Source organism: Lingula anatina, chromosome 2 (genome assembly GCF_051362555.1).
Source record: "Lingula anatina isolate TDL-2025a chromosome 2, LinAna3.0, whole genome shotgun sequence".
NCBI classification, from domain to species: domain Eukaryota; kingdom Metazoa; phylum Brachiopoda; class Lingulata; order Lingulida; family Lingulidae; genus Lingula; species Lingula anatina.
In genome coordinates, this window is record NC_141768.1 from 22,968,213 (window position 1) to 22,995,873 (window position 27,661).

The 27,661-nt window shown below is 35.1% G+C and overlaps 2 protein-coding genes and 1 pseudogene across 6 annotated transcripts in view; 2 read left to right on the forward strand and 1 right to left on the reverse strand.

Annotated features, from left to right (window-relative positions):
- Positions 1 to 262: 262 nt before the first annotated feature.
- On the reverse strand, positions 263 to 26,151 carry LOC106167288 (uncharacterized). Of its 5 annotated transcripts, XM_087003387.1 has the most exons (7): positions 25,216 to 25,561; positions 23,412 to 23,611; positions 20,247 to 20,308; positions 19,806 to 19,867; positions 3,261 to 3,326; positions 1,744 to 1,857; positions 263 to 1,484 (listed from the first exon to the last, which is right to left on the reverse strand). In XM_087003387.1, the coding sequence occupies exon 7, from the start codon at positions 1,417 to 1,419 to the stop codon at positions 397 to 399; it is 1,023 nt and encodes a 340-aa protein (XP_086859513.1). In that variant the 5' UTR covers positions 1,420 to 1,484; positions 1,744 to 1,857; positions 3,261 to 3,326; positions 19,806 to 19,867; positions 20,247 to 20,308; positions 23,412 to 23,611; positions 25,216 to 25,561; the 3' UTR covers positions 263 to 396. The 5 variants fall into 5 exon arrangements, 4 of the variants coding, with proteins under 4 accessions (XP_086859513.1, XP_086859516.1, XP_086859514.1 ...); XM_087003390.1 differs by lacking the exons at positions 1,744 to 1,857; positions 23,412 to 23,611 and having other exon boundaries at positions 263 to 1,434; positions 25,216 to 26,151; XM_087003388.1 differs by lacking the exons at positions 1,744 to 1,857; positions 23,412 to 23,611 and having other exon boundaries at positions 25,216 to 25,562.
- On the forward strand, positions 5,160 to 15,098 carry LOC147763478 (uncharacterized; annotated as a pseudogene).
- Positions 20,985 to 27,661, forward strand: part of LOC106167278 (uncharacterized) — a 39,124-nt gene continuing 32,447 nt past the window's right edge. The window contains exon 1 of the mRNA XM_087003386.1: positions 20,985 to 21,123. The gene's annotated coding sequence lies outside the window, so the exon portion shown is untranslated. The remainder of the gene's footprint in view (positions 21,124 to 27,661) is intronic.

Genomic DNA, 27,661 nt, shown 5'->3' on the forward strand with positions numbered 1-27,661 from the left:
CCAAGTTAGACATTTGTACTACAAAATGCAGTGTTTGGCCAATTTTTGGTCCTTAACAAGCCTACTATAACACTGCAATATTCCATTGCGTACATTAATACACAACACAAATTTGACCTTCCTTACAGGCTGTTACAATGTAAATGCATTTTGAAAGTATATACTACAAAAGTACAATATACACAGGATGGCCCTCAAGGGGCAAATAATTTTTTTCAAGGATATATTTTTTTAGATAAAATTGTAATTCAATACATGATGAGCTAACAACATGTATAAATATCTCAATAAATATAGAGCAGTAGAGCCTATAAATCGAAACACACAATGAAAAATGAATGAGTTGCCATATGTAATAATGATGAAAAGGTTAAGTTCAAATCATATAACAATGTCCTATATGTATCCCAAAGAGTCTCGTTTTTCTGCCTCAAGAGCTGTTCTCGCTTCGGTTGCTTTTCGCAGTTTCCTGCCCGTCAATTTCACAGCATCTATTATCTGCATTACCTTGGTGTAAGAACTGCCATCTCTGCCCTCCAGAAGGTTAGCGATTTCTTTGAGTGTTATCAAAAATGTCTCTATGTCCCCCTCGGTAAGGCAGCCGACGGTGGAGGAGGCCAAAGACAAACGGCCGTGCAGTAAACCAAGGAACTCGGAGCAGCCGTGTATTACCTGGATGAGATTTGTGGCCTGGAGCAGAGTTTGATGAAGTGCTTCATTTTCATGTTCGATTTTATGAATTTCTTCCTGCAGTTCATTATGTTGTTGTTTAAAGCGTGTTAAGTCTTTTTCCAGTGATGAGAGGTCGCTTTCGATTTTGCGCAGTCTCTCTTCATATGAGTTAATCTTACTCTTATACTCCCTCTCCATTTTATTGCAATGCTCTATTGTTTCAGCTAGGTTTGTTATAGCAGCCGCAGTGATGTAACCCCCAACTACTCTTGTCAATATTCCGACCCCAGGCATTATCATGGCTGCTGTGCTGCCTATGCCTACTATTACAGAACCTGCCTTTGCTACTTTGTACATGTTTTCTGCCTTAATTTTACTTTCTCTGGTAATAGTGAGCGACTTTTGAACGTCACGTAATGCACATTCTTTTGAGTTTTTGTCGTCTTTCATTTGTTGCTGTCGACGTTCGTTTTCGGAAATTCTCTGCAATTTTTCCTCCTTTTCTTTCTTTAATTTGTTTAAGTCAACTAAAATGACTTCCATGCGCTTGTATGACTTGCTTTGAATCTCCTCAGTTTCTTCGCGCGATTTCTTGATAAAAACTTGGGCTTGTTCCAAGTTGGAAATAATGTCATCGGTGCTAGAAGATGGCTCTACGATAAGCCTGGAGACGTTACAGAGGTATTCCAAACCTTGGCGAAGACAGGGGTATACGTCTTCGACTCTGCAACCGTATTGCTGGTCCATGGTTGACGATGGGTCCTAAAAAGTGAAAATTTTCTGTGTAGAGTCACCGCAAGAAAGACGTTCCCCTTGAAATTAAAAAAAGATTACTATAATTAGAAATAGGAGCCAGCATTAAACAATAACAAAATGGAAAATAAACAACGGAGAATAATTTAATTTTAGAACTGAAAACACTGACAAATTAATGCAAAACAATAAAATATGTATAAAATGTGAATTGACGCTCGATTCCGTTTTAAACTGTACCTTTCATTTATGATTATCAATTTATGAAACAACTCCAAAGCCCAATATTCAGCAATGGTTTGTAAAGCCAAAATCAACCTGCCCTAACTGTCAGCTATCAACATCCCGATAGCTGTATTAGTACATAAGATTTTCTCCGCCCACATGACTGACATGATGAGTCTCAAAAATTTACGGCGGGGATTATTTCACCTACAACGTGGAGGTAGAGGCAGCAGAGGAATATTATGAGGAATTGGCTATAGAACCCTTTGGTTCGTAAGCTCTCTTTCTCTCTTCTTCTCTCTCGTAGTGGTAGATCTTACATATCAGCAAGGTTTGTTTGGTGTCACCGTCAGCATATGATACTAATTAATGACGTATATACCGTATCACCAGCGATGGGCTTGTCGAAGGAGATTAAAATCGTATGCCTTTCACAATTTAGAGAAGTAACAAAAATATTCATATAGCCACAGTGGTGAGCGTAAACAATTGATTTATATCTATTAACTAACACTGTTTTTAGCATCGCTATACTAAAAGATTATCGAGTTCTGTTTGATCACATCATATTGGAGGATAAACATCAGGCATTAAAGTTTGCCTAAATCAATATCAGGATACATGTATGAATGTAAAAATGATAACATATAAGCCTGTTTAGCACGTTTGGAAAAAAATTTGACATGTTTTGGCAATTCTTACCCCTGCGAGACTTTGTCTCATTTCACGTTCACTTACAGTTCTCAATCTATTCTAGAACATTTGGTGAATTTAATTTATAATTTTTTTTACAGTTCTAATGTTGTTCTGTGATGACTGTAACTGTTCGAGAACCGTTTTTTACCCCCGTCACACTAGAGGCGGAATGAGCAAGAATGCCGTCGGAAAGATATTTCTTTGTGCGTTCCTGGATATTCGAAGAGCATTCTAAAAATTCGGAATGCATTCCAAATACTTTTACCCATTCTTGTGGCCGGCCCGAATGTTTTGCTCATGTTAAAAACTTTCGAAGTGCATTCCAAGGGGAAAATTATCGAATGGCATTTGAATAGTATTCTAACTGCGCTACGACTGCATTCCAAATATTCACACGTCGTTCCGACAGCATTCGAAACATTCTGATCACATTCGAGGGAGAACCGAAATGGCAAGACACTTCAAATCCTGATAGAATGAGCCATAATTCAACTCGAATGCATCTCGATCCTATTTCAGCCAGCAATCGATCTAAACTCGTACGGCATTCGAAGTGTATTCTGACTGCATTCTGGCAGCATTATAGATATTCCTAGTTTTCCAACTACATTCGAGCTGCATTTGAGAGCTAATACAGCCGAAATGTGCCCGAATCTTTCCAGGCGGATTCAAGCGCATTCTGAGTATTCCAGTGGCATTCTTAAAAGAATGTAGGTGCTGGTTCTGCTTGATCACTGCTGATTCCGAATAAGTGTGACGGGGGCTTTAGAAAAGGCCTTCAGAATGTTCTAGAACAGATTAAGAACATTTTCATCAAAAGAGAAAAACATCATGTTCTAGGACAGATTGAAAACCGTAAGTGAGGGTTAAATGAGGCAAATTTTCGCAAGGGTTGTGTATAATCCGACACTCACCTCGTGCAGTCAGACCCTGTGTTCAACAGCCGTCGCCTGTGCTCAGATTGGTTGCGATCTGCAATTCTACAAAAATACAGTATTTGAATTTTCTTCAGTCACTAGGGAAATTTTACCTGTATTGGGGGCTTTTGTATTTACACAGTAGCTGTTCAAAAATTACGTTTCGCATTCTCTTTGCTTTGACATCAGGTTTACAACGGGAAATTTTCCTACAGAACGAATCCACATTTTACGAATTTCCTGTGTACTTAGTATGTCACTATTAGCCTTTAGATCAGAACCATTACAGGACCCAGCTGTTAATCAAAATAAATTTCAATGTGTCACGCCGTCCCGATTTGAGTCTAGATAACGCATGGACACTGTGGCAGTTACGCTGATTTATACCTCTGTCATTACACCATACATATCACTGTCTCCCAAAATTAAGTGTTAAATTGAGCTAATAAATTATAATAAAAAATAACACTCAGTAACAGGAGCAAACTCAATATGTCACCCTGTCCTGATTTGAGTCCAGATAACGCTGGTTTATACCTCTGATTTATACCTCTGTCAATACACCATACATATCACTGTCTCCCAAAAATAAGTGTTAAATTGAGCTAATAAATTATGATACAAAAGAAATAACACTCAGTAACAGGAGCAATCTCGAGAAAACATTTTTCTTAAATAGGGTGAAAATTATGAACGAATTTATAGATCACGACCAGTTACCATTCTGAGTCATGTGTAGGTGTATGATATAGAATGATTCACTATGAAAAACTTTGATTTGTCAAAAGAGAAAGCGAAAGAGAATTGGTATTTCCGACATGTTTTTCCCAATCAAAAGTCCCAGTTACTGAGTTGAAAAAAAAAAACTGTCGCTAATTTTGTGATTCATCATGTTAGTGAAAATAAATTATAATAAAAAAATCCCAGGCTACAAATCAATACTTGTCATCGTCTGATACAGGTGTATATAAGGACGTGTGGACAGCAGTAGCCTGTACACAGACTGCAGACACCAGTCTCGAGTGTACAACACTGTCGACCACAAGACACCTGAACGCTGATGTAATTTGCCAATGCCAATACACCATACATATCACATATCACCATACATATCACTGTTTCCCAAAAATAAATGTTAAATTGAGCTAATAATTATAATTGAAAAAAGAAATAACACGCATTAACAGGAGCAAACCTATTTTCTTAAACGGGGTGAAAATTATGAAGCTCTTACATTGTTTCTGAATGGAAAGTAACGCACGAACGGAGTGTTTGCCAATGATGATTTTAAGTACATAGAGGGACTCGATCAACGGTTCATATAGTAACCATCTTGAGCAATAGGCCCTTACTCCAGACAATCGGTAATTTAATTTTGTACATTTTAACATTGCAGAGTCTAATATCATGTATGTTTACGATTATGGTGCATTTACTGCTAATGGCCAGACCTTTCCTGGACCCCTCCCCACTCTCAGCTAGAATACCAATATCTTCTGTATGGGATATAATTGATTCTCTATGAATTATTTAATTATTTCCTGAAAGAGAAACGAGATAGAAAAAAAAAATGAAATTTTCAATGAGATTCATCAGTTACCGGTTACCGTTCGCAGGCGTGTGTACATGTAGGTGTACACACGTATGGGATAGAATGAGTCACTATGAAAAACTTTGATATGTCGAAGGAGAAAACGAAAGAGAATTGGAATTTCCAACATGTTGAAAAAAACTGACTTTAAATTTGTGATTCATCATGTGAGTAAAAATAATATTAATAAAAATCACAGGCTAAAAATCAATTTTTGGCATCGTCTGATATAGGTGTATTTGGATAGCAGTACCCTTTTGTAACAACAATGGTACATGTACTGTATATAGCATTAAAATTTCAACATGGCACCGATCTTGTGAGCATGCTTTCCGCTTAGAACACATATCTTATTTTGCTTTATATTCGTACATTTTGGAAAATGTAACACTTAACACATACAAAAATTATCAGGAAAAAGCACACTTAACTTCACAGAGTTGGGAAAGCATGCTGCGACCCTGAATCGGTGGTCAAACAGCGATGACATAAATCGTCTTTCGTGAGTTACATGCCAAGGAGTAAGAGCTGGATATAGCTATAATTTAATAAGTCTCATTTATTACAGGATTCAAACTTCTACTGTGCATGTGCGAAAATGCGCTGTTCCTTTAAAAAAGAAAAGAATAGATTGACTTTGGACCTGAGTCAATTGAACAATCATGTTAAGAAAGATAAAGTAAAATTCAAAGACTGGAAATCGGGTATCGATTACTTCGAGAAAGATTGCTTAATGATTATATTTGATCTTAAATCAGGTTAACATCAAATCGATATCTCACATAGATTTCAATCTTTCTTGGCATTTTCCTGGGATCATCATTTCTAATGTTATACGCGTTCTGCCTTTTAGGCTTTACTCTGCCGCTTATATTTTCAGTAAATGTTTGGGGCCGTTAGTCAAGTATTGGAGAGAACAAAGCATCAAGATAGTTTTATATCTAGATGACGGGATAGTCTTTTCAAAAAATTTAGATGAGTGCCAGCGAGTTTCTCCGTTAGTGAGAAATTCTCTTATCGAAGCGGGTTTAATAATCAATGAAGAAAAATCAATTTTTTCACCTGTCAATAATTAAGAATGGCTCGGTATTATTTGGGATGCCCCATCTTTATCTCTGTCAATACCAGAAAGGCGAATTCAAACTACTTCAACAGCAATAGAAAACATTATGTCCATGTTCAATTCTTTTACAGCAAGAGAGTTGGCCAGCGTCGTCGGAAAAATCATTTCTATGTCTCCAGTTCTGGGCAACTTTTGTAGAATTGATACTAGATATTGTTTTGTGGCAGTAGTCAATCGATCTTCCTGGGATATCCCTTTAACTGAAGTAGAAAAATGTCCCATCCTAAACGAGCTCAGTTTTTGGCTGCAAAATATTCGTTCTCACAATAACAGGTCGCTTTTACAGTCCGTCAAAAAAGAAATTATTATTTTTTCGAACGCCAGTAACGTAAGGGCGGGTGCCTGCACTGTTGAGATAGAAAACAAAATTTTTCAACAAAATTGGACTGCTCAAGAAGCTACCATGGGTTCAACTTGGAGAGAGTTAAAAGCAGTAGATCTGGCTATTATGTTTTTCGGGCATCACATCGCAAATTCTCATGTCATATGGTTTTCGGACAATCAAAATTGTGTCAAGAATGTACAAACTGGAAGTATGAAAAATCATTGCAAGATTTATCCTTCAATATTTTTTAGACTTGCATTAAAGTCGGAATTTCCCTTGATATTAGCTGGATTCCTAGAAATCAAAACAACACAGCCGATTACCGACACAGCAAAATTATCGATTTTGACGTTTGGGGCGTTTAGCCGGAGTTTTTTGAATTCATACAAGAGCATTTCGGTCCCTTTACCGTAGATTTGGCGCTGAAAAATTTTTGAGTAATCAATTTCTATAAAGAAGTTCACGAGAGAATGAAAAATATAAAAGTAATAAAAAAATGAAAGATAAAAAATATGAACATATAAGGACCTTCTTAATACTTTTTGCTTTAAGTTTCAGCTTTAAAGATAGCCAAAAAGCACAGCTGAGAACAGGATTTGGAGAGGGGGGGTGGAGGAGTTTTTGCTCTTTTTCTTCCTTAATACTGACACAACCACTCTTCCAGTACTTTATACTTACTACAAATGACCAAACACACCTGCCGGTCACTAAAATGAAGAAAAAAATTGTCTTCCCTAAATGGCCAAAATTGAAGAAAACTGCCATACGCGGACCTTATGAGAATAACTCAAAATCACCCAAAAACGACCCGTCACCAATTTTTCCAAAGAATGATGGAAATCAATCTACCACACCTGTCATTCATAAAAAATGTGGAAACGCGCCCGGGTCACTTCATTAAAGCCTCCCCCATAATTTTTTTTAGGTTTGCTAATTCACAAAATACAAAATTTTGGAACCCAAGCTCCGAAGCAGTTGACGCCTTTACGCAAAATTGGGAGGGGGAAAATAATTGGTTGTTCCCTCCCATATACTTGGTTATCGCCAGTATTAAACATTTGGTCCATTGCAGGGCTTGTAGTTCCAAAATGGCCATCGTCTGTATTTTGGCTTTTTTTCAGAAAGTGAATCCCATATGTTCATTTAAGATGTATTTGGATTTAAAGACGCTTCACATATTTATATACAGGGCAACAACAAAAATTCTATTTTTAACTCAAATTTCAAATGAGTATTGGGTGTGGCCTCTGTGTAGGTTCATCAATCTGGGCATTACTCTGTAAAACTGTGCGGACCGTTTCGTTTGGCGCAATTACCTGTCTGGCAATGCCTGTCTTTTTCGCGCCATTCTGCCACAGATTAACAAATTTGTAAAGCACTGCATAGCTCATTTTACACACTGCGAACCCGACCACTTGCATGCAAAATTTCAAATTCTTCTATGCAGTAGTTGCCGACATATGGATACTTTTTTGACAGAACCATGCTTTGCCAAAGCCAAGCTTTGACCTGCCCAAAGGAGCACTACCCAATTAAATCACTGCATATTACATAATGCAGCAGCGCAACAAACCTGGTAATCAGTTAATTGGTAGGGATACACCTGACTACACACTTCTCCATTCACATATCTTATGAGATCGGAGTTTGTGAAAAAAAAACGCATTTTCACCTAGGCATACATTCGAAACTGAAATATTCCATATGAAATGTCAAGTCTGTATCTTATTTCATGTATAATAATATATTCATACTGATAATCGTAAAAAAATTGATAGTAAATTATATCAATAATATATATATTATTAAGTCAAGCTTTTAGATAAACAAAAGAAGAGACAGACTTTAACGACGCTATATATAGATTTTATTTCCGTTTTTTATACGTTTTTCAGATATTTTTTCTATCGGAAGATGGAAAGATCAACCATCAGAACAAGACGAAGTTTTAAAAGGACTCGAAAAATCTTTACAGGAATACTCAAAATCAAATAACACGGTCTCCGATTATAAATATGCATCCAACAAATTTAGTTCCTGGTGCAACAGCTTTAACCCAAAACTTTCCTCCTTACCAGCTTCAGAAAAGCACGTATCCACGTACTCATGCATGCGTCAAAACTACCCATGGACTGACAAATTCTTTCCCAACATTTAGAGGAGTTAAGCAAGGAGATACACTGAGCCCCTTCCTTTTTAATACATACATAGATGGCATACTAAGACTTATAGATGAATCACAAAGCAAAGCCCCATCACTTGGGGCTGGAAACCTGTTACTTGTCTTTTTCATGCTGATGATTTAGTTTTGTTTTCGGCAAGTAACTCAGGTCTTCAGTATAGTTTAAATTGCTTGGAAGAATACTGTGACAGATGGAGGTTAACTGTTAACTTAAACAAGGCAGCAAAGCTGTCAAATGTACAGACAAAAAACAGAAAATAACAATGCACAAAATAGGCTACTGTCAATTCTGATGCAAAAGTACATCATGCCTAACTGCAAATTCAACATCAAATTTTAATTATGCTCAACAGGTTATGTCGATGTATGTAAAATGTGTAACAAGCATAAGGCTTCAGGCCCATGGAAGTTCAAGTTCACACTTTGAAAACGCCAGAATGAGAAAAATGAAAATTTCACACAAAATTGCATAAATTCAATAATAAATGATAACCCAATTGAGCTGGCTTTCTAATTTGAACTGCATGCCAATCCTAAAAATCATACTTGTAAGTTAAAAATAGTAATAAGTAACACAGTTTTCTTTTCATAATGTTTGTAGTAGCAGTGCAAAAAGATTTTTGTCAATTTTGATGTAACATTAGATAATAAATTACAGAATAATGATAACCAATTTTTGATTATTGACTATAAATAGCATGGACATAGAAAATTTGATTACCATCCGGCTTCATGTCCATGGGAGCTCCGAATCCAAAATGAATATGCCAATACTATGTTAATGAATATTTCACTGAAATGTATAACTTCCAGAAAAAGAAGCCAATTAGACTGCTTTTCCAACTCAGGTTACATTTGAGTCTGTGTTTCTTTTTTGAAAGTTTGACAATCATAAGTAATACGGTTTTCCCATAATGGTCATAATGGCAGCATCACCAAAATTGTGTGTTCTTCTATTTTGATGCAATATTACATAATGCTTAACAGCAACTTTTAATAATAAAATATATATGTATAATGGATTTTCAGAAAATGTGACTAGCATGGGTCTTCAAGCCCGTGGAGGTTCTAAGTCACACCTTGAAAATGCCAATATGTGAAAAGTTAAATTTTCACAAAAAACTGTTTAATTGCCAGAAAAATTTACCAAAAAGTCTGCATTGCTTACTGAAGCTGTACTTTAGTCCTGTGTTTCTTTCCTGTAAGTTTGAGAACAGTAAGTGGCATGGTTTTCCTTAAATGGTCATCATGGAAGCAGTGCCCAAAATAGGGTTTTTTCAAATTTTGATGCAATATTACATAATGTTTAACAGCATTATGACCATCAATTTTTAATAATAAAATATAAGTATCATGGACAATCAGAAAACGTGAATAGCAAAGGTTTTTAGGCCCATGGAACTTCAAAGTCACACCTTGAAAATGCCAAAATTTATCTTATTTTTATATATATAGTATGTTTACGTAAATTTTCAAAAAGCTTAAATGAAATCATTTCTGAAATCATTGATGTAACAATAAGAAAAATTCGATCATAAAGTCATTAAAATGTTGTGATAGTACACACACCTCTTAAACCAAAAGTTCACTCGCAATTATATGTTAAAAATATGTACTTTGGCACTAGACACATGTAGCAAGTCAAGTCAAATTCACCTTGGATTAAAATTAATCTGCATCGTGATCAATGGATTTGAACTGAATGTAGAAAAATACATCAGCTTGTTTAATGCACGAAAAATGCACAATATTCGCTTTTGAGATTTTTTTCAGTTTAAAAGCTGTAAATAGTGACAAAAATTGGATAATGAAATTATGATTTCGTTTATTATAAGCATAATTTTTTAACTCCATAATATTCATAGGTGTCTTTTATTATCGTCAGATGAAAGATCCACTTTTTCTGTTTCGTGAATATCTCTGTCTTGCGTTTCAATGGTCGTTATATTTCCATTAGATTTGTTGGCTTGCTCATAATTACTTTCATTCAGACTTTTGTATTTATTGTAACCTTTAGGGCCATAATACATTTTTAATCTGTTTGCATGAACAGATTTATGTTCCCTGTGTGTTTTACAATCTCTCAAATAATACGTGCACCCTTCTGATTATACATGTATCTTCGTAATGTAATATCCCAGCAGGCATAGTTGCGTTGGATCAACGTTGAAAACAGGTTGATACGTTGAATTGCCGTTGATCTACCTAAATTCAAAGTTGAATCAACGTAGATCCAGCCACGTTGACTCAACGTTGTATTTTGGTCAATGACACAACCTTGCAGTTATGGATTGTAATTTAAAATATTAATTATTGAAAACGTGATACTTTGTTTATCAATACTGTAACTAAATTTATCAAAATAATAACAAAATGGTTTTAAAGTAAAGGTGACAGTTGTTTTGAATCTTTAGTTAACTAGTGAATTTTCTTAACTTGTTATTCAGAAATACATTCCAATAAACTGAATTGTTTGCAAGGTCAGCTAACACCAGGATGAATAAGTTGCTGTAAACGTGATGGAGTTAACAGTTCTTGGTAACCTGTTATAGATAGACAGGTTGAGGTGACTGTGACCTTGTTACATATATATGTTAATCTAAACCTTGGAAATTTTAAAGGCATAATAACTCTTTGTATGAGACCTATATTTCACAATAAAAAACTTGTGAATAACTCATAGAAATATAATATATTCTGTTTTACCACAAAAACAGCAGTTATAGCTTTTATTCTGATATTTGAACTTGTCTTTAGACCACGTGACCTCCATTGATTTCTATACTCTGTTAAAATCTCTTAAGAGATTTTAACAAAAAACCAAACTTTTTAGAAAAAAACCAGGGACTAACTTTGAATGTAAAAATGGATTCATTAACCATTGGTAAGTATGGGAAAATTGTTGTTTACTCCAGGAAAATTCATTTTTTGGCCGAAACGAAGAGTTATTATTGCTTTAACTTAAAGGCCATATATTTATACCCTACATATATTTAGCCATCAAACATGTTCTACTGCTAAACACATTAAGGCAAATTTCCCGCTGGGTGGGATTGATATAACATTGTTTTCTGACGTTGATACAACGTTGTTATCTGAGGTTGACACAACTTTCAAATCCAACGTTTATTCAATGTCTTTTCAACGTTATGGTTCAAGTTGTTTCAACGTTAAAACAACATAATTTGCCCGCTGGGATGGTCCTTTATACTTGATGTACAATTAGAAATCAATCATTGAGGTGTCATTGGTGTATATATCCAAACTCTGTCACCTATTCTGAAAATCGGTTGCTTTGATTTAAGGTCATACATTGCTTTATACTATTTATGAGCTTCATCATTGTTGTTTGTTGATATTTTGCCGTTTTAAGGGTTTCTTTCAATTCTTCAATGTACTGATGTAGGTTTTTATTTTCATTGAGTCCAGAGATGAAATCACTATCTAAAGGTGTACGCATTTCTCGTCCAAAAACCAAATGATAAGGAGAAAACTTTGTGGACTGAGCACAAGGCGTCGTTCGTAATGCCATCATTATTTTTGGAAAGACATCACCCAGCAGGCATAGTGACGTTGGATCAACGTTGAAAAACAGGTTGATACATTGAATTGCCGTTGATCTACCTAAATTCAACGTAAAATCAACGTTTTGTGACGTTGACTCAATGTTGTATTTTGGTCATTGACTCAACGTTGTTGTTTGGTCGTCGTGATGCAAGACATGGATTGTAATTTAAAATATCAATTATTGAAAACGTGATACTTTGATTATCAATACAACAAAGTTGACAGTTCTCGGTACCCTGTTATAGACAGACAGGTCGAGGTGACTGTGACTTTGTTATATATATATATATATATATCAATACGTCACATGTTATATATAACTTAACCTTGAAATTTTTAACTTAAAGGTCTACATATATTTAGCCATCAAACATGTCCTACTGCTAAACACATTCAGGCTAAAAGGGTGTACCATGCTTAGTTATAAACATGCTTAGGAGCTAAATGCGTTGAAAAAATCAGACAAAGCAGGCACTTGGATGTTTTTACAGTGTACGTTATAATTCTGTACCTGTTTTTTTTTTTTTGTACCAAAAATAAAAACATTTCAGATAATTTTAATGTCTTTTCATGCAAGAATGTTGTCTAACAACTGGGGTTGATACAATGTTGTTATCTGACGTTGATACAACGTTGTCATCTGACGTTGATACAACTTTCAAATCCAACGTTTATCAAACGTCTTATCAACGTTATGGTTCAAAGTTGTTTCAACGTTAAAACAACATAATTTGCCCGCTGGGCAGGCCAATTAGTTTGATCTGTATCACAATATGCTCTCAAAGTTTGCGCAATTATCGGGTTTGTTCTCTCACAGGCTGCAATACTTTGTAGATGCTATGCACTAGTATGATAGCGCTTTCCAAGGAATAATTTACACAACGATTGAATGATTTGAGACAAAAAGTGCTTTCCGCGATCAGAAACGAGATAATTCGTTTTGTTCCAGGTATCTTATGATATCTTGAAATTCAGGGCATTCACTTTGATCTTTATCGACTACATTTGTAACATCAACAACGTTTATGTCATCACACTGACTTAAGTGCCGCTCACTTCTCCTTTCGCCAGTTTGATTCGGTAAGTTCGGTAAGTTAAGCTTGGGCTAAAAATTCTTATCCTGACATCTGTCAGTATCATCCGCGTTTAAGTGACTAACGTTGCTAACGGTATCAAAAACGTTCATATTCACGTCTCAATAGGACGTCAGCTGGATTTGTTTTTCCAGGCCAGTGAAGTATTTTAAAATCTAGACGTTGTCATTTAAATAACCATAGCCTGCCATTTGTATGTTTAACATTTTGCAAACAAGATTTCTCTTTATTATTTGTATACACCTTGAAGTGGCTGTTGGCCTAATATTGTTCAAATTGCCTTATCCCTTCAATAACTGCTTAAAATATAACCTATAGCGGAAGTAGATGCGTCCGTTGTTAATGTAAACTCGTGCGAAATGTCTGGATAAGCTAATATTGGTGGTGACAATATTAACTATTCTTTTAATGTTTGAAATGAGACTTCACATTCAAGACTCCATAGGAATTTTGCGTCTTTCCGTACAAGTTTATTTAAAGGGATAATAACTCTTCGTTTCGGCCAAAAAATTAATTTTCTTGGAGTAAACAACAATTTTCCCATACTTACCAATGGTTAATGAATCCATTTTTACATTCAAAGTTAGTCTCTGTTTTTTTTTTTTATTTTTTTATTTTTTTTTTTTTCTAAAAAGTTTGTTTTTTTGTTAAAATCTCTTTGTTAAAATCTCTTAAGAGATTTTAACAGAGTATAGCCATCAATGGAGGTCACGTGGTCTAAAGACAAGCTCAGATACCAGAATAATAGCAATTACTGTCGTTTTTGTGGTAAAACAGAATATATTATATTTCTATGAGTTATTCACAATGTTTTTATTGTGAAATATAGATCTCATACGAAGAGTTATTATCCCTTTAAGGTATCTGCTATTTTACTAAAGCCTTTCATGAATTTTCTGTAGAAGTTACACAAACCTAAAAAAAATTCTGACGTCTCTTACAGCTTTTGGTATTGGCAATGATTTTATGGCTTCAAGAGTTTTCTCATCCGGTCTTATTCCATTTTTATCTATTACATGACCTAAATATTTAGCTTTTGTTGTTGCAAACTTACATTTTGATGGTTTTAGTCTGAAATTTGCAGATCGTAATTTCTGGAATACTAGATTTAAATGTTTTAAATGATCATCAAACGTTTTACTTATGACCAAATAATCAATGAAGTATTGTTTTACGATACATGTCTCTAAAAATGTGGCCTCATTAAAGCTTGGAAGCTTACACCGGCGTCACGAAGGCCATATGCTAAACGTAAAAATTGGAAGTGACCGTGGTGTGTGATGAACGCAGTCTTGTGTTTAGTTTCAGGGTTAAGACAGTGTATGAAATGGCTGCCTGCCCGCCAGCCCGAGGCTGGTAACTTTCAGGCCGGGCGGGTAAGATTTGCAAATTACCCGCCCGGCGGTCTGGCTAGTAATTTCCTTGAATTTCGTACACTGGTTAAGAGGTAATTGCCAGAATGCGCCTGCCATATCTAAATTAGAGAAATATCTAGCACCTGACGTAGGCCCTGCCTATTGTTTCAAAAATATTTTCTAAAAGTGGCCGGTGCATGGGTTTTGTGACTTTATTCAACTTCCGGTAATCTAGTGCGAACCTGTATTCTCCGTTTTTCTTTTTTCAATAGTACCATTGGACTACTGTACTCATGCTTTCTTCGAATATAGGCCCTACCGTGTTCTAACATTTCGTCTACCTGCTGGACAATTTCATTTTTTAACTTTGGTTCATTCAACAAAATGTTTGTTTAACCAGAACATCATTTATTGTGTCAATTTGATACTTATACAAAGGCCTATTTGTTGAACCTAACTCTGAAAGATTAATCGCAATGACATCACGATTACCACCCAAACCCAATATAGAGGTGCAATTGATGTCAAAAGCATGTTATTGAAAATATTTACTGCACAGATTGCTAACTGTGTTTGATTATTTTAGGGTCCCACATGAAGAAACTTGTATAATAGTTTCACTCTCCTGGAACCGTGAATAATTAAAAACAATTCATCTTTTAACCCCAAAAAGGAACATACGTCACAAATACAAAACGTCCAACTGTGAAACGTTCTACTCACTTTGAAAATTCAGTCATCACTGGTTTTGTTCATTGATTTATCTTCTACAAGTAGGGCTTATAACGTTGCTAAAATTATAATAATCTTCTGTATAGAGCAGTTTTTGGGCGACTTTAATTTGCTTGTCACAGAATATTTAAAAAATGGGGAAAATACACCCTACCGACAGCAAAATAAGCATTAAATAAAAAAATTTCCCTTCATGATCCAAATACTTTATCAGAAATGTCAAACTATCATGGAACCACAATATATTGTTCGGTCAGCAAAAGAAAACTGATTGTATCTCTTGCACACAAGTACTTGAACAAAATGAAATAAAACAAAAAAATTTAAAAAAACAAAAAACAAATTGTATCTCTTGCACACAAGTACTTGAACAAAATGAAACATTTGACAATTTTTCTAGTATAAGCCAACACGCAAAGCCCCTTGGGATACAGTTTAAATATTTATAAAAACGTCCTTCGTCATGTCTAATTTACCATGATTGAACCACTAAAATATATCGGAACGCGGCATAAAAATGAAAATTAAATGGCAAGGAACATACGTTACCGTACGTTTTGGAACATACGTTACCATATAGGGCTCTTTGCGTAATGTTAAAGACATGGTAAAAATTAAAAATTGAATTTCAGTTGAGACAGGCGTGGGTTTTTGTTCTATACACATATATGTTTCGAAATATTGAATACAATTTTAAATTCATTTATTTTTATTTTTTGACACTTCAGCGTGTGAAATGCACCTCTATATTGGGTTTGGGTGTTACGTCCTTGATGTTTCTGATCTTTACTCATGTCTGAATCGGCAAAGTTTATATTTAATGCATCTGCATTCTGCAATGCTTCTTGGTCCGATAACCCCCTTTGCGCTGTGTTTCCCTCTGACATTTCAATTAAAGCACTGACGCTTGCCAGACTCACTGAACTCGCACTTTTGGGGATGGAAATACTTTCATAGCTAGGATGCATTATTCTGTAAGCAGATTTGTTTTTATCAATGAACACCAAACATTTTCCTCCGAGTTTTTTCTTTGGCTCAAGATTTCGTACTGGCTCTAGTAAAGCTACTGAGACAGATGAGGAATGTGATATTTTCACTGGAACTAAACACTTAAATCTGGTTGGAATAGATTCTGATTTAAAGTTACGCACTAGACCTAATACAGAGTAAGTGGGTAAGAGCACATCATAATCAGGCAATGCCATGCTATCAAACAATAAATTTTGTCATTGTGTTTACTTAGGAAATCTGTGCTTAATATCAAACCTCTTGGCAACTGGCTCAATACGACTTTATGTTTATTGATCACATCTCTAAGGCAAAGAAGAAACCCAGCAGATATAATGACACTGGATCAAAGTTGAAAACAGATTGGGCCGTTCATCTACCTAAATTCATCGTTGAATCAATGTTGATCCAGCCACGCCAAAATGCCGCCATAATGAGACGTTGATTCAATGTTAGATATTGGTTGTCGTGATGCTAGACATGGATCGTAATTTAAAATATTATTGGGTCGATGTAGAATCAGAATTAATTATATAGTTACTAAAAACGTAATACGATGTTTTATAAAAGCCTATATTATGACATATTGTATTAATATGAATTTACGGCAGCTGCATGGTATATGTTGCCATGGGTAATGATTATTTCTAGCCAATTAACATCAAAAACGGTGCCGCATAATCCATCTCAGACTTGATTTAAATTTTAAAAAAATTAATTTACAACAGTGCTGGTCAATCTTGTGCGGTGCGAATTGTAGAATCTTCAGATAATCCTTACCGAAATACCCAGCATGTGATGAAAGCTTAAATAAACTGTTATACTGAATATCCCATCATCATCATGATGTTTTTATTGTTCATTATTTCTTGAAAAGATTAAAAGGACATCGATACTGTAACGAACTTTATCAAAATATGGAAAACGGTGCTTTAAAGTAAAAACGATAGTTGTTTGGTGCCTATAGGGAACTGGCGAATTTCCCTAACTGGTTTTTAAGAAATACTTTCTAATAAACTAATAAAGGTTAACTAACACAAGGATGATTAAGTCCAGCTAAAAATGTGGTTGAGTAAAGTTTATGACGCTGATCACGGTATCCTGATATATATATATATATATATATATATATATATATATAACGAGAAATGTGATTAGGAGCTGAACGCTGTTTTTACAGAATACATTATAATTGTGTGCCTGTGTTTAAAAAATTTAATAAAAACATTTTTAATGTCTTTTAATGCAAGAATGTTCTCTCAGAAATAGGGTTGATACAACGTTGTTATCTGACGTTGATACGTTATTTTTCTTTGAGCCAATTTCTAAATCCAATGTTAATCCAACGTCTTGTCAACGTTGAAGTTCAACTTTGTTTCAACGTTGAAACGACATCATTTGCTTGCTGGGAACTCTAGGCCTACCTTTCCCAGAACTTTAATCGCTAATTGAAATTTCTTTTAATGGCGATTTTTCGTAAGAATTTCGATCTTTTTTCCTTATTTTGATAAAAGAGATTCTGATACTCAACATATAACTGCACCTGTGTCAACATAAGCATTGATATGTTGTTTGTCGATAAGAATTGATATTAGATTATTCGTTTGGTAGTCGGAATTAATAGCAATTGGCACTTTAGGCTACTATTTTCAATCTTGTTATAAATCCTTTTTCTTTCTCTTAGCCATTTGTTTACACATGCAGCATGACAGACTTTTGCTATGTGTCCTATTTTACCCCAAAAATTACAGTTAAAATTGCGAGCAAAACAATTAAGTCAAAGATCCGTGTACTCGACACATCCCTGACCTATTGACCATTTTCTTATCGGACGATAGCTGGGGCGTCCAGCTGGTGTTGATTTGAACTCTAGTCGCAGATGCATGCATGCATGCATGCGTTAAAAATATTTAGTCTAATAGTAGGGCCTACACAGATTGCAAACTATGATTATTTCAGGGTTTCACGTGAAGAAGTTTGTATCAAAGTTTCACTCTCCTGGAACCATGAATAATAAAAAATAATTCATCTTCCATCCCCAAAAAAAGAAACATACATTGTACGTTAGTGTCACAAATCCAAAACGTTTTATTCACTTTGAAAATTCAATTAGGCCTATCACTGGATTTGTTCTCTTAATTAACACCTACAAGCATAACGTAAAAAATTATAATAATCTTTCGTATAAAGGAATTAATTGTTTTTGAGCAACTTCAGTTTGCTTGTCACTGAATATTTAAAAAACGGGGGAAAATACACCCTACCGACAGTAAAATAAGCATCAAATAAATTATTTTACTCAGAAATATCAAACTATCGTGGAATCACAAGAATTTTTTCTGTCAGCAAGTGAATACATTGTTTTCTCTTGCACCAAGTATTTGAACAAAATGAAACATTTTGACAAATTTTATAAATTTACCATGACCGAACCGCTTCAAGTTATATGGAAACGCGGTATAAACATTAAAAATAAATGACGAGGAACATACGATACCGTACGTTTTTGGAACATACGATACTATTTAGGGCTCTTTGCATAATGTAAAAGACATAATAGGCCTAAAAATTAAAATTTGAATTTAAATTGAGACAGTCGTGGATTTTTGTTCTATACACATATAGGCCTATGTTTTTAAAAAATGAATACATCTTTGCATTAATCCAATTTTATTTATTTATCTATTTATTATTATTATTATTATTATTATTATTATTATTTTGACACTCTAGCATGTCAAATGCACCACTTTATTGGGTTTGGGTGTAAAGATAAATCTGAGGACATCTTCAGCTTTGTTTTTAGTTATTAATTGTTGCTAGCAGCAATGTGATTTTCAATATCCAGCATACTCAGTTTCCTCTGCACTGGGGCACTGACGATATTTGCCCCTGGGTGGATGGTGTGAACCCATTGGTGTCTACGCTCCTGCTGCCGTCATCACTGTAACTATATCGCCGTTCCGCTTGCTTCGGTAGAACATTTTTTATTCCTCCACCACTTATTAAAGTGACAATAACAACGATCTGGAGCTTTCAAACATTTATTTCACACAATTTATTATCTAAATTGGGAACCCAATCCGTAGGCCTACTGATCATGCATTTACTTGTTTTGTTTTTTTTTTTCACTGTCTTTGCGTGATTGCAAGGAATTTTCCATTCTCATGTTGCAAGCCACCATGCAACATTTCCTTATAAGGTAATCTCTAAGAGACTTGTTTTCAATTTAAAATATTTAAAATATTATTTGAATTACTCATGCAACACACCTGATCCATCCTTATTTTGCATGTGTTTTACACGTGACAGAAACTGGCAACTCTATTGAGAAATTAACCAATCAAATCGAACTATATGTGACCTTGACATGTTCCTTCTTTTCCACTGAGAGAACAATTTCTACACTTGTTGACACTAAAAGAAAATTAACTTGCACTAAATAATCTCCTTTCCTTTTACTCGTTTGATTCCGTTTTAATTATTATCTGCAATTAGTAAAAGTGTTAAGTTATTTGCTTTACAACAAAATTTTCGCAGGGGTTGTGTACAAATTGACACTCACCTCGTGCAGTCAGACCCTGTGTTCAACAGCAGTCGCCTGTGCTCAGATTGGTGTTTCACCATCTGGAATTGTACAAAAATACATTATTTGAATTTTCTTCAGTCACTGGGGAAACTTTACCTGTATTGGGGGATTTTTGTATTTACACAGTAGCTGTTAGAAAAATTCGGTTTCGCTTTCTCTTTGCTTTGACATCAGGTTAACAACGGGAAATTTTCCTACAGAACGAATCCACATTTTACTAAATCCCTGTGTACTTAATACTTAGCCTTTGGATCAGAACCATTACAGGTCCCAGCTGTTAATCAAAATGAATGTCAATATGTCACACCGTCCCGATTTTTAAGTTCCGTTTTAATATTATCTGCAATTAGTAAAAGTGTTAAGCTATTTGCTTTACAACAAAATTTTCGCAAGGGTTGTGTACAAATCGACACTCACCTCGTGCAGTCAGACCCTGTGTTCAACAGCAGTCTCCTGTGCTCAGATTGGTGTTTCACCATCTGGAATTGTACAAAAATACAGTATTTGAATTTCATTCAGTCACTGCTGGTCCCAGCTGTCCCAGCTGTTAATCAAAATAAATGTCATTGTGTCACGCCGTCCTGATTTGAGTCTAGATAAACATAGACACTTTGGCAGTTACGCTGATTTAAACCCCTGTCAATACACCATACATATCACATATCACCATACATATCACTGTCTCCCAAAAATAAGTGTTAAATTGAGCTAATAAATTATAATAAAAAATAACACTCAGTAACAGGAGCAAACTCAATATATCGCGCTGTCCTGATTTGAGTCTAGATAACGCTGGTTTATGCCTCTGGTTTATACCTCTGTCAATACACCATAAAACATATTTTTTCTTAAATGGAGTGAAAATTATGAACGAATTTATAGATCACGTTACCGAAAAAAAACCCCGACCATTTACCATTCTTAGTCGTGTGTAGGTGTATGATATAGAATGATTCACTATGAAAAACTTTGATTTGTCAAAGGAGAAGCGAAAGAAAATTGGAATTTCCAACGTGTTTTTCCCAATCAAAAGTCCCAGTAACTGAGTTGAAAAAAAAACTGTCGTTAAATTTGTGATTCATCATGTTAGAGAAAATAAATTGTATCAAAAAAAAACCCAGGTTACAAATCAATACTTGTCATCGTCTGATACAGGTGTATATAAGGACGTGTGGACAGCAGTAGCCTGTACACAGACTGCAGACACCGCGCTCTCGAGTGTACAACACTGTCGACCACAAGACACCTGAACGCTGTAGATTTTTGACGGTGACAAGATACGACGGAGTTTAAGGTAAATACTCTTCTGTGCCAATTTTTTTTTTTTTTTTTTTTTTTTTTTTTTTTTTTTTTTTTTTGTAGGCCTGTATTCACACGGTGTTTAACGACATACAGGTACATGTAGGTTGCTTTAGCATATCCTTTATATATATAATTTAATTACTCTCTTTGAGCACAGGGTTTAAACTACTGCACATGTGCGTAAATATGCTGTTTGGTAGACAAATTGGTGAAATGTACAGAACCTGCCGGTGTTTACGAACTGGTTGATTTTATTTAATTTGCTTTCTGGTGTCGTTTTGAGCAATTTAATTGGAAATGGTTTGCTTATTTTGCCTTTATTGTGAGGGGATTCTATTTGTATTTAATAGTGTTATATATACCCCCCCCCCCCCCCCGCCCACCCCTTGATAACGAAAATTCTCCTTCTTGGCTAGTATGAATGTTATAACAAAATGCATTCGAAAACGTAGGAAGGTTCATTTTAGGGAATTCATTTAAGCAAACCCACGTACCCCGGCGAAATTACCCGAAACGGTATTTCCCCAAAATGGTGCTACAGCGTCATCTGTTGGGCACTGCACTTAAAATCTCTGTCTAAAATTGTCCTTTTAGGAAGTATGTTTATAAGAACATGGCATTAAATGTTCAAGTCTAATGCTGTCTTGTATGGTGTCTTATATCCGGCACTTCTTCTCCGAGACCGCAAGGACCTGTGTCCCCATCTCTTGGATTTAGGTCACGTATAATCTCAACTTGAATCCCCTGGTTTTTTGTCTCAGTCAGTGCATTGGTTTGGGCGTAACGGTCGTTGAAATGCACCCTTATCAAAAATTTTGAAAATTCAATGCTAAATATCTCTCAAACCGAAGGAATTATGGGAAAATTTCTATAGAAGTCTGACCTAAAGTCATATGCGGAGATTCCAAATATGCCCTTGGATTTGACCTTTTACCTTTTATTTCAAGGACAACCGGGCCAAAATTTGCCCTAAAGTGGAAATTTTCTGCAAAATAAATTGTTTGTGCCAATTTTCAGAAACTACACAGACTTAGCTCTCATATTAGAGTTGGGGAGGGGTTAAAATAAGGAGCTCCTTTCATCTTCAGCAGTTTGGGGCCAATCGCTGCATTTTCAAGGGAGAAACAGCCATTAGATCCCAAAGTTGAAAACGCTCTCTAATTCTGGAACCGTAAATGCTAGAAACCTCTTTCTTTTTGCATTTTGTAGAGCTTGTCAAGCATAATACTAGAAGTATTGTCGGTTTTTTTAATTTTGGTTTTCGATATGGTTTAGTAGTTGCGCTATACCAAAAAGTACAATGTAGCAATATTCAGTGTGGAAATAAAACGTGAAGTACAGTACTCCAAAATTAGCAAAGAAAGACCTATTCCTATAGTCTCTATGAAACTTGAATAAGAAATCATATACTGGCAACCTTACTGTTGACCTTGAAATTGACTTTTGACCTATTTTTCACCATGAATTGAACTTTGCAAGTTTTCCATCTTTTAAATCTCCAAAACTGGCATATTTACGCCCATAGTAACTAATGAATTTGAATAGGAACTTGATATACTGGCAATCTAAATGTGACCTTGAAATTAACCTGTGACCTACTTTTTAACATGAACTTGATTTTGCAAGTTTTCCAGTCGTTACATCTCTAAAACTGGCAGAAATGCGCCCAAAGTTACTATCGAACTTGAATAAGAAGTCATATACTGGGAATCTAACTGTCACCTTGAAATTGACATTTGACCTAGCTTTCACCATGGACTGAACTTTGTATATATTCCATCTCTTATATCTTCAAAACTGACAGATATATGCCCAGTGTTGCCCCTGGGTTTCAATGTCTGCGAGTTGACAGAGCAATATAGGGCCCCAACAAAACAAGGGGGTCTGGGGCATGCTCCCCTGGAAATTTTTTAATATCAAGGTGCAATTTGGTGCATTTTAGGTTTTTTGGAACAGATTTTTCAACATTTTATGTGGCACATAAATGTCTTGTTGAAGCTTTATTGAGTAAGTAAAGTAATGAAATGATGAAAAAATTGGTACGGATTGAAAGGAAGCATTAGCTTTGCAGCCATTCTCCGAGTGGGCAAAGACAAACATTTCTACAAATTGTGCAATTTTTACACATGAAGTCTAGAAAAATAGTAACTAAAAATAAATCTTAATTCTACTTAAAATATACACATAAATCTACTAAGATAGTAAATGGAAAATTTTTCTGTGAAAAATATACAAAATACAAGGCCTAATTAATTGTGAAAAACAAACAATTCTACGTACAATATCTGTGAATATCTGTGGAAAATCAATCTGTCGCCGTGGTAGAGGGTAAGCTATGACAATGATTTTTGCCATAAATTAGGCACCGTTCACATGAAAAATCCAAATTTCCAAAATCCATTGGCGGTATCTAGTGATCACAGTCTGTGGCCTGAATACCCAGCGGCGTAATTAACTAGCAGAGTGAGTGAGTTACTTTCCTGGAAAAGGTCAGAGATGTAGGAAGGTCAAGCATATGTAGCCTGTTCAAGTGCAAAGTGCTAAGACCTGGCATATTTAACAGCTTATCGTAGCTGCTTGTGTGGTTGTCATAGACAAATCTTAGACAACTTACCTATATCTTTTCTAATTTTTTCATATTTCCCTCACCACAAAAATGCCATACTAATGGACAATAATTGAAGTTTAATAATGTAAATTGCCTGAATATAGCAAGCCTTTTCAGGGTGTTTAATTGACATGCTGTTTTAGAACATAAAAGTCAGTCTTGAGTCAAAAGAAATCTCCTAGGAGTTTAACCCAAGTTTCTGGTTTTACCAATTTTCCATTGAAAGATAATTGAATGAAAATTGCTAGGACCCCCTCATTGCATGACTGTTCAATGCACTGTCACACTTCATTTTATGTACAAAGCAGTACTTGAACTTCTACCTACCCCCTTAGCTTATTCTAAGGTAAAACTATATAAACAAAAACCTTCCCAGCAGGCATAGTCGCGTTGGATCAACGCTGAAAACAGGTTGATACGTTGAAATGCCATTGATTTACCTAAATTCAACGTTAAATCAACGTTGATCTAGCCACGTCAAAACACCGCCATAGTGTTACGTTGACTCACGTTGTATTTTGGTCATTGACACAACCTTGCAGTTATGGATTGTAATTTAAAATATTAATTATTGAAAATGTGATACTTTGTTATCAATATTGTAACTAAATTTATCAAAATAATAACAAAAGGGTTTTAAAGTAAAAGTGACAGTTGTGTCTTTTTCTTAACTTGTTATCCAGAAATACATTCCAATAAACTGAACTCCTTGCAAGGTCTGCTAACACTAGGATGAATAAGTTGCTATAAATGTGATGGAGTGAAGCCAATAAAATTGACAGTTCTTGGTAACCTGTTATAGATAGACAGGTTGAGGTGACTGTATATATATAGTTATAGTTTTCTTTACATATATATATAGGCCTAGATATAGATATAGATATAGATATATAGGCCTATAAGAAAATAATTATATATATATATATAAAGCAGGCACTTGGATGTTTTTACAGTGTATGTTTTTATTGTGTACCTGTGTTTTGTACCAAAAATAAAAACATTTTAGGTCATTTTAATGTCCTTTTATGCAAGAATGTTGTCCAAAAACTGGGGTTGATACATTGTTATCTGACGTTGATCTAATTTTCAAATCCAGTGATAACGACTTGTCAACGTTGAAGCTCAACATTGTTTCAACGTTGAAACAACATAATTTCCCGCTGGGTGGGGTTGATATATTGTTTTCTGACGTTGATACAATTACCGTTGTTATCTGAGGTTGACACAACTTTCAAACCCAATGTTTATCCAATGTCTTCTCAACGTTATGGTTCAACGTTGTTTCAACGTTAAAACAACATATTACCTGAAAACTTGATATGTATAGCATAACTACACCTTACACTTGAACATGAAAAAAGCGGTAGGATAAAGAACATTGCATTTCTGAATAGGTAATTCTAGAGCAATATGATTAACAATTCCATCACTAAAAAAATAAATAAGTAGAAAAATAGAAAATCAAACGTTACTTACATATTCACTTCGTAAACTGCTAGTATCTTCTTTTCTCTTTCTTTCTCTGCTTTCTCTCTTTCTACTTCTACATTCTCCTAACCAGTTATCTTCTCTTTCAGTTCAAAACCAAAATTTGTTGATGCTCGCTTTTTACCAGAATATCCCTGCTGACTCTTGAATAAGTATCTTGAAAGTGATCAACTGACTGCAAACCTTGCCACCCAGTTCCCTAATCAGCTATGATTCAGATTCAGATTCTTTATTTATAAACACCTTCACATACAAGGTACAATCTGTAAACAACGGTCAGCACTAGATCATAGACGGCAGCGGGACGGAAGTGAGAAATCCAACATGGCGGCCCCTAGCCACGGCTGATAGTTGAATGTTGTAGTGCCGATCAAAACACAGTTCAATTGATTTTTTAAATCGTATAATAACTAGGAATATAGCATGTAATTTTTATTTACTTTTTAATTTATCTTTTTTATTTCTTAATCGTATTATACCTTGGATTTTGTAAACTTTGCGATTTGAATAAAGTAGATGAGTTCCACCTCCTGCTAGGGTGCAAAGCATATGATTCCTTCAGAGGGCAGCTGTCAGAGTTCCTACTCCTAGGCGACTTCAGCTTTAATGCACTGTTTAATTTTCTTATGGGTGCTCAAGACTTAAATATTCTTAGAATGGTTATGCGTTTTGTAAATAGATGCTTCCAACAAAGGGAACAAACCCTCTCTTAATACATTGTACTCTTTTCAGTGTATGTATTTAAATTCATCGCCTGCAGATTATCATTACACATTTTATATATATCACTTTATAAACTCATTTATTAGTATTATTATACATATATCTAATTGGGTCTAAATGCGTTCCCACGTCCTGCAAATTTACGTATCTGTAGCTGGAGTTGTCTGTTTTACTTCTATGATTGTACTTCGGCCCTTTTTTAAACACGTATTTATCTATATCGCATCAAAATCATGTATATGTATTCATTTACTTGTTTGTAGCCTACTCTGCTATAGTTAGATGTAGGCCTACTGTCTTTGATTACATACCCTATTTGTGAAGGTGTATCGATAACGAATCCCTAGTGATATAGCATACATGTATATTTTCCTAGATATTTGCTGTAAAACTACATCCTATAAATATTCACTGAAATATCAAGTGATGCATTTTTTAAATTCCATGAGTATATATTATGAGCGTGCCTTGGTATGTCCATATACAAACATGGGCATCGCATGTAGGACATTTCACAAAAATGTAATTTTTGATGATAGCTGCCGTCAGTAGCCAACCGCTACCCGGGTATTTGTTGGACGAAAATCGGTAAACGGCCAGAGGCAATGTCTCGGCGGCGCGGGGGGCCGCCATGTTGGATTTCTCACTTCCGTCCCGCTGCCGTCTATGATCGTTTTTCTTTGAAATAATATATGTGTTGTTATTTTTAATAAAGATGTAACCTGCAAATAAATGTACTTTTTGCGACGGTCTGAGACCGCCATTTTTTCGTCATTATTTGAGCTGCATCTTGGATTATTTCTTCTGGTGACAATACAAGAAATAACACGTTCTTGAAACTTTGAAATTTTAAACCTTAGGTGGTGTTTTAACTTATATCTAAAAATGAGATAAATTCGAGGCTGGAAACTTTTTTCTCGCAACATAGTCCCGACCTCTACGATACTCATTTTGATAACGATTTTATTTTCAAAATTCAAAATCGTGAACATATTTCATTAAAATTTTTGCATATTTCAGTAATCCTTTGAAATCGAGGGTAAGGGCATGAACTTTTCTTATGATCTTTACAAAATTACAAGTAAAAACGCCCTGGTTTGTTTTTAAACTGGTTTTATTTGCAAGGTACAGTTTTTCACGTCAGCCATCGCATTTGTCCAGAAATGGCGCTACTTCGTGACGCGGACTCACTGAAAAGTTTCAAATAACCGCCATGCATGACGTTACGTTTTTCAGCCGGTTGCCATCTGACTACAACGTGACTCCAAGATGGCGTGGTGTCGCCAAGCGTCTTTATTACGTAACACAAATAGGTCATACATTTAACGACATTATGATACATCTTCCTTTTTTTACAACAAATGTTTCTCAATAAACTTAAGCTTAAGCTTTAATCTACAATGTTTGTTCTTATTTCAACAACGAAATAATGTCCTTTAACACTCTTCAATAAGTCTCTTTGGTTTAACAATGTTTCTACCACTAGGCCTACGAGTCTTGACATCAGGTAGAGTTACAGCTTGTGGCATAACATTAAAGTAATAATAACTCTTCGTTTTGGCCCAAAATTGGATTTTCCTGGAAAAAAACGGCAATTTTCCCGTACTTACCAATGGTCAACGACCCTATTCCTGCATTCAAAGGTAGTCCATGGTTTTTTTCCTAAACGCTTGGTTTTTTGTTAAAATCTCTTAAGAGATTTTAACTGACG